At 36.6% G+C, this 8,142-nt stretch overlaps 1 protein-coding gene across 1 annotated transcript; it reads right to left on the reverse strand.

Moving 5' to 3' along the window:
- Positions 1–611: 611 nt before the first annotated feature.
- LOC126633898 (uncharacterized) lies at positions 612–2,552 on the reverse strand. The gene has a single exon (XM_050304430.1). It carries the CDS (start codon positions 2,550–2,552, stop codon positions 612–614), a length of 1,941 nt encoding a protein of 646 aa, XP_050160387.1.
- Between the last annotated feature and the right edge of the window lie 5,590 nt (positions 2,553–8,142).

An 8,142-nucleotide genomic window follows, 5' to 3' on the forward strand; every position in this document is an offset into this window, starting at 1 on the left:
CTAGCTTCTTAGTAGGGTAGGGAATTTTTAATATAAGAGGCTAGGTAGGGAAAATGTAGGTTTAAGAACAAAATGCTTACATATAGGCTCAAAAAGGCTAACTAGGGGAAAACATGTAAGGCACTGGCATATATGGCAATGATGGTAAGTCCTAATGCCTACTATCGTCTCCAAAATAGAATAATATATGATACAAAGTTTTGAGAGGTCTCAAAGCAAGTTCTAGAGAAGCAAAACACATAAGATCACACACATGAAAAAAATAAGAGTGTATGAAAAATGCACACACTATATTTAGGCACAAAAGCTCACATGGGTGCGGGTTTTACTCAAGTTAAACATGTTCAACTCATTAACATTGATATATTATCAACAAGAGGCTACTGTCCACAACAGAGTCAAACATATCATGCTAGGGTCATGTTATCAAGTGAACAAAGCTAGAACTCATATGAAATCATACTTTTCCATTTTTGCTCATACATTTAATTTTTTTTTAATTTTTTTTTTTTTTTTTTTTTTTAACAAGAAGAAAGACAAAAATGCAATATTTATGCTATATGAACATGCAAGCATACATTAATGAAAACATTTGCAATGAGAGAGCTTAGTCAATATAAACAACTTGAAGGTGGAGATAAATTGACAAGTACACCACTTTGATTCTCTTTTCTTCTCCAAACTTGTCTCACTTTTGGAACTACCGTACTTGGAACAGATATAATTCTTGCAATCCGATTAATCTCTTTCAAATAAGTCACAAATTGTTCCTTAAGATTTTCTTTTTCAAAGTTCCTTGAAACTTTTTCTTGATAAGAATTTTTCTTTCTAAGCTTATTGCACTTAGGCCGGATGTGACCAGGAATCCCACAAAGATGACATATAGGAATGAACTTCCTAGATTGTTTGGGTTTGTTAGGATTAATTGAAGTCTTGGTAGGATTTGACACATTTGCAAAGATTGTAGATGTTTCAGAAGTAAGACCTACACCTTGATCAGCACCTACTCTCGAGCTAGGAATATCAGATGCTTTGACAAATCTTGTGATGGAAGAAGAACTAATAGTCTTTTCAGACTCAAATCCTAGACCTCTTTTATCTCCAAAATTCTTTCCATAGCTAAGCATCTTGTCAATTTTTCCCGAACCTATGCTTAATTCTTGAACTTTGTTTTTCATCTCAACCAATTCATCCTCAAGAGCTTTCTTATTAGATGTGAGAGTGCTTATTGTGGTTTGAAGAATATGTATCTTCTCTAACAATGACTCTCGCAGTTTCTCTCCATTGTCCAACTGAGATTGATGCTCAACTTCAGCTTCTTTCTTTTCACTTTCAACAAATGCAAGTTTCTTCTTCAAGTTAGAGTTATCCTTCTTTACTTGCACACTAATGTCATAGAGATCAGAATATTTTCTCAAGACTTCTTCCAAGTCAGGTTCTTCAACAAATGAACCTTCTGTGTCATATCCATCAACAGTTCCTATAAAAGCAATCGTATCGTTCTCAGATTCCGACGTAGATGCATCCCCTGAATCACTATCGCTCCAAGTGACCTTCATTGCCCTATTCTTCTTCTCTTTTCTCTTGATAGTGTTTGCACACTCAGAAGCAATGTGTCCATAGCCTTGACACTCATGGCACTGAACCCTATTGTTAGAACTCTTATGTTCACTATTTCTAGATGATCTAGAGGCTTTGTCATGTGAGACATCTAGAGAATGAAAGTTTTTTGAGTTCGAACCTGAGTTGGTTCGTTGCTCACGACCCTTAGAATTTTGAGACTTGAGAAACCTTCTAATTTGCATGGTTAATTCAACCAATTCATCTTCGGACAAGTCTTCAATTGAGCCATCACTTTCTTCTTCTTTGACAGCTTTGAAAGCAATGCTTTTCATCTTCTTGGAATCAGGAAGCTCTAACTCATACGTTTGCAGAGACCCAATCAATTGCTCAAGCTTGTAGGTGTTTAGATCTTTCGATTCCTTAATCGCCGTCCTCTTAGCATGAAACCTCATAGGAAGTGATCTTAAGATCTTTTTCACAATCCTATGCTCAGGAATACTGTCACCAAGATTGTGACAGCCATTGACAATTACGCTAAGCTTAGCATAAAAGTCAGAGAAACTTTCATCATCAGACATTGTGATATTTTCGAATTTTGTGATAAGATGTTGAAGTTTGGATTCTTTAACAGTTGAGTTACCCTCATGAGTAACTTCAAGAATGTCCCAAGCTTCTTTCGCCGTTGTACATTTACTTATGTAATTGAATTGTTCAGGCGAAACGGCTGTGAATAAAGCATTCAAAGCCCTTTGGTTAAAAATGCTAGAGCTACGCTCATCATTACTCCATTCTTTCCTAGGCTTAAGCTTAGATATAGACACAGAGGACTCTCCTTTACCTTTGGTTTCTTCAATCGTCGGAGGTTCCCAACCTTCTTCAACAGCAAGCCACACCTTGTCATCTTGTGCCCACAAAAACGATTTCATTTTCGCCTTCCACGCAGCATAGTTGTCACCATCAAAATGTGGTGGATGAGAAACTGAACCCATAGTACGATTCATCCTAGACTACCCACGGATCTCACTAGGTATTTTTAGTGACCTGCTCTGGTGCCAATTGAAAGTTCTAGGATGGGTACTAGTTTAACCTAGAGGGGGTGAATCGGTTCCAATTTAAAAATCCAATTCAATTTTCAATTTAATTTTCAGTTCTCAAATTAATTCCACATTCACATCACATATAAACTATCCTACACATATGCAATTATAAAGATAAATAGAATGTGCACACAGGATGTAGGATTTAACGAGGCAAAACCCACCACTGGGAAAATCCTCGGGCTTCCAAGCCAGGACAAACACTAAGAGAAATGAGTACAGAAAGACTTACAAAACTCATCAACTAGACACACATACTAGTAGGCAGTTTTGTCTCCGCGCTTTGCTACTCGATCTCTCTTCAGCCTTCGAGTGGAAGTGGCACGACACTAACGCGGCCGTCAATCACTGTCGCCTCGAACTTCGCAGGATACTAACGCGATCATGCAGAGTGAATGTATGATGTTATGATTTTTGAAAAACAATCAATTACGAAAATCACAAGGCACATTTTCATAATTGATTTCTTGTTAAAGCACGATAAAAATCAGTGATTAAAATAAGAATTAAACTTTTGAAACCGCACAAATGCAAACTGATTTTTCTCTCTCAAAATACTTGAAAACCATTCTCTGTGTCATGGGCTGCTATAAGATTTTTTCTCTCAAAAATTATTTCATAGACTAATAGCAACGTACACTTAGAATATCAATACACATGCCGCATTAGAACAGAGAAAACGAAAATTGGGATTACGATGCAGACTCGTGAAAAAACCTAGAGCATGAAGTAATGTCTTTCCAAAACAAATGACACAGCAACAACTTGAAATCCTTACTCATGCATATGCGGCAGCCATAAACAAAACCACAGAACCTACTTTAATGCATGATGCGCCCAAAACCCCGAACCCTATTGTGCTGCACTCGGTATTATATATGCTCTGTTTAATCCCGTGTGTGTTATGCGGCAGCACTATTTAAACCCTAATGTAATCTCATATATATATAGGTTGCAGTAGGAGACTTCAACATGACTTAAAACTCTAAATAGATGATATCAAGATAAAAACAAAACCATTTGAATTTATCCTCATTTTAAATGCATAGCATCTGACTCCAAATAAATCTTATATTAATAAGTAGGCCTTTAATTAATCTAAACGTACTCATAGCAAATTAATTAATATGTAAAGCCCATATCTCCATTGTTAAACTTCAAAGCTAAACAACCAATTGAACATAAACCTATATCATGTGAATGCATATGCATGCCAAACTTACTTGAGTGGATGTCTCTGAAACGCTTGCCATTTTGTGATCGAGAGCACGTGAGACAAACTTAGACTAAAATAATTACAACTGAAAATAAGCACTAGTCTAAGACTACAGACTCAGGCGTTTTGTTTAAGAATAACCAATTTTACCCTAACAGGTACCTTCCAACACAATGATGAGGATTTGGTTTTTAATTACATGACTATTAAAGAGAGTTATAAACATGGATGAAAATTTGATTTACTCTTTGGTGTATGCTTGGTTGTGGTTATAATTTATGAATTCACATACAATCATAAAGGAAAAATCAGTTTTTGTAACATGCTTGAAAGAAGGAACTCAAATGAATGCTACAACCTTGTGAGACTTGAGCTTAAACGTTTATTTGGAGAGTTAATAATCTCTGAATCATTGTTTTCTAAAGTCGTTGCATGATCTCATTATTCTTTGCTTGGTTGCTACTTAGAAGGCGTTTCATCATTTAGTTCCAAATGCTAGAACTCATGCCTATTTCATTCAAAGCATGCTATTGATTTGTATAGCACATATTCAAGATGAAGTTGTGTAGTGACCACCAAAGCCAAATTGCCGTGCCCCTATTTCATTATGTGTTTAAGTTTAACCCCGTTGAGCCTTGTTAAGCCTATGTTCTTTGTTAACCCACACTATCCTTACCTAGCCTAGTGTTAGGACCATCCATACCTTTGTTCTTAAAGCATAGTAAAGCATGACTCAAAATGAATTCCTTTTGATCAATGTATTGTAGAAGACAAGTGTGGGGGAAGTGGTTCTTGTGTGTGTGTGTGCCAAAGTCTTTAATAAGGCACGGGTAGAAAAGAAAAAGAAAAAAAAAATCGTGAAGAAAAGAAAGAAAAAAAAAAGAAAAGTGTGAAAAGTATGAAAAAAAGAGCTCTAAAGTGTTGTTTGTTAAAAAAGGGGTCCAAAACATTGAATTCGGCCCTAAGTGTTGCATGAATCTTCCCTTTGTATGTAAAAGTTGATTCTGCATTCTAAGGTGAATTCCAAGTGTCTATTTCATTGCTTTGCTCGCGATCGTTTTAAGAACGTTGTTATTCCTATCCTTTCTTTGTTAGCCATTACCCCAAGCCCTGTTACAACCCTTGACTTCAATCTTGAGTGTTATGTGTTTCAATATGTGGAGTTTGGAATTGGTATGAGCATATGGTGTCATTGATTCTCGCATCTAAGTAGTACCGTTCCATTCATGAGATCATATCTAAACATGCTTAATAACTCCAGAAAATTGCTTCCTTTGTTATAACATATGTGAGTCCCAGTCTCTAGTGTAAGGTGTGTAGTTAGAAAATGTGTGTGAAAGTAGAGAGTATCTTGTAAGGAATTGAGCAAATTCTCTAAGGCATGTTACTACATTCAAAACATTGTTTTAATTGGTTAATTGTAAACTAGTAAGTAGTGATTGTGATTAAGTTTGTGCTCAAGTGTGAAGATAACCAAAATCTATGGAAATGATGATTTTTAACATGTCATGTGCATTGGAAATCCCTGAGGCGAATGTTGGAAGGTTAGGTTGTGTTTTGTTTGTTTTGTTTGTTTTGTTTCATTTTGTTTCTTTTATTGTGCTCGAGGACTAGCAAAAGCTAAGTGTGGGGGAATTTGAAAGGTGCATATTTATGCAACTTAGTTAGCTTGTTTCTTGGCATTTACTTAGTTTAATTCTAGTTATTTTAGTACTTTAAGCTATTTTCGTGTGTTTGTAGGTTCAAATAACAAAGTTGGCAACAAAGTGCTATTTGGAGCATTTGTGGGCCAAGATTGGATAGTGCAAGCATGGAGACATGAGGATGGACGTTTTTGAAGATTAGAAGGCTAGAAATCAGCATTTGTGTGCAAGTGTGTTGACCTACAACTACAAACATCCATCCACTACACCCATTACATCCACTCATTACCAAACACTCACCCACTACACCCATTACATCCACTCATTACCAAACATCCATCCACTACACCCACCCATTACATCCACTCATTACCAAACACTCACCCACTACACCCATTATATCCACTCATTACCAAACATCCATCCACTACACCCATTACATCCACTCATTACCAAACACTCACCCACTACACCCATTACATCCACTCATTACCAAACATCCATCCACTACACCCATTACATCCACTCATTACCACAACATACACCACTACCACCTTAATTAGATGGTGGTCCTCTCCCTAGCCTATAAATACATCCACCCTTCACCATAACAAGGGAGAACACAATCCACCCATCCACCCTTCACCATAACTCACCTATATCCATCCACCACCATAATTTAACACTCATCCATCAAACCACACCTTGTGCCGCAACAAAGAGAAGAAGGAGGACCCTTAGACGTGCTTGCTATTCAAGTTGGATTGTTGGAGCATTTTTAGGTGTTTTCATTCTTTTGTTTTCAATGTCTAAATTTGTTTATCTTTGCTTTGTGAGTATGAGGAACTAAACCCCCCTTAGCTAAGGGGGGAATTCGAAACCATGTTCATGCTTGCAATATGATTTGATTACCTTCAGTTGTGATTTCATAAGTTGTGAATTCAATTTGTTTAACTGCTTGATTGATAACTTATTCGTGTATGTTTATTAAGAATGCACACTTAGTTTGCATGCATGAATATGATGCCAGAGTATAAGGGAGTTTCACCTAATAGTTACAAACTTATATTCACAAGTAGTGGAGGTCGCTTATAAACGATCGTGTTAAATAAATTCTTGGCAAGAGTTTCATGCTCATCATAGTAACGAGTGCCTCGTCAATACTTATAGTTTTCATAATGCTTAATGATCTTTGATTGTATCTTTATTGTGTTGTTCACGTAAAGAACTTTTGAAGAATGCTTGAATTGTTGTATGCGTTTTCCCATCCAATTCAATAACTTAAGAAGAACTTGAAGGTTAATTTAAACGGATTTAATTAACCTGGGGTGTTGCGTTTCATGATTGATCGAAAGAACAACTGAAAATTGGTTTATGTGCAAGTATGTCATGTGTGGAGAAGAACCTCCTAGCTAGCCTTCCATCCATTCAATTTACTCAAATTCGTGCAGATTTCATTAGTTCTTTAATTTACTTGTTTTGTTTTCAAATTCGTCAAAACCAAAACCCCCTTTACTTTAAAGTGTTTTATTAGTCAAAATCTGTTTTGATTTGTGTTTTTAGGTGTCCCAAAAGTGTGTTAGAGTCCAAATCTACCCAGTTTGTGTTTTTAGGCAGATTTGAGCGTTTTTAGCTTGTTTTGAGTCCTTTGAGTTTGTTTTAAGTTCTTTGAGTCTAGTTTAGTGTTTTTAACTTTGTTTATATGTTTTAAGTCAGTTTAGAGGTTATAGCAAGCCCTCATAATCCCCGGTTTAGAATGATCCCTACTTGCATTATACTACAATTTGACAACAAAAGGGTTTAATTTGTGTGTTAAGAAAATTTTCGCATCAGCAACCAGTGAAGGCGACCAACTAAATAGACGAGGTTGGAGTTGTAGAGTTAGTTTTCCTTAGGAATTTCAACCGACTGGATAGATAGGGATTCTCTTTGAGTTTGTGGCTGCCTATTTATCCGAAGTCTCAGTTGACAAAGAGTCTTTGATTCTTTCGTCGAGAGACAACCTTCTAGGTGAAGTAAGGTGTTCCATGATTAGTTACTTTCAGGTGACATTCAAATTTCGGCACATAGGCAACCGGACCACTTTTACAGTTAAGACACTCATCTCTTTTGAGTATCTTTGTAATTACAATTTGATACCGTTTAGGCGGACCTATATTTTCACCAATATAGTTGAGGCTACCATAGTGATATGCATAACCTCGTCTTCAGGTTCTAAAACTCAAAGTTAAGAGTGATCCTTCCTCTGTCGAAGTCGCTAGACCCAAAAGTTTGCAGCCCATTCAATCACATCACAGCATTCAAATTGTTCGCCTAGCCAAGCTCGACGGTGAATTTGCATACCTGCATCAGCATTTAAGCAACCAAATGACGTAATTAGATCCTAATTACTTCGCATGTGCACTGCATAGGTATTGTAACTTTTATGATCAACAATTACACATTACCAATCACTAAAATGCACCTAAGCATACTAGAAAATCTCAGACCAAGGTAAATCAATTGCTCTGTCAATCTCCTAATTCAAGCCCTTCATGATTTGACTTGCCTCTAGGTTCAGCGTGTGTTTAGAAATACCACCGAACAAGCAGATAGCGATGAACTAGCAGTTCAAGGAAAAGAA

Source organism: Malus sylvestris, chromosome 9 (genome assembly GCF_916048215.2).
Source record: "Malus sylvestris chromosome 9, drMalSylv7.2, whole genome shotgun sequence".
Classification (NCBI taxonomy): domain Eukaryota; kingdom Viridiplantae; phylum Streptophyta; class Magnoliopsida; order Rosales; family Rosaceae; genus Malus; species Malus sylvestris.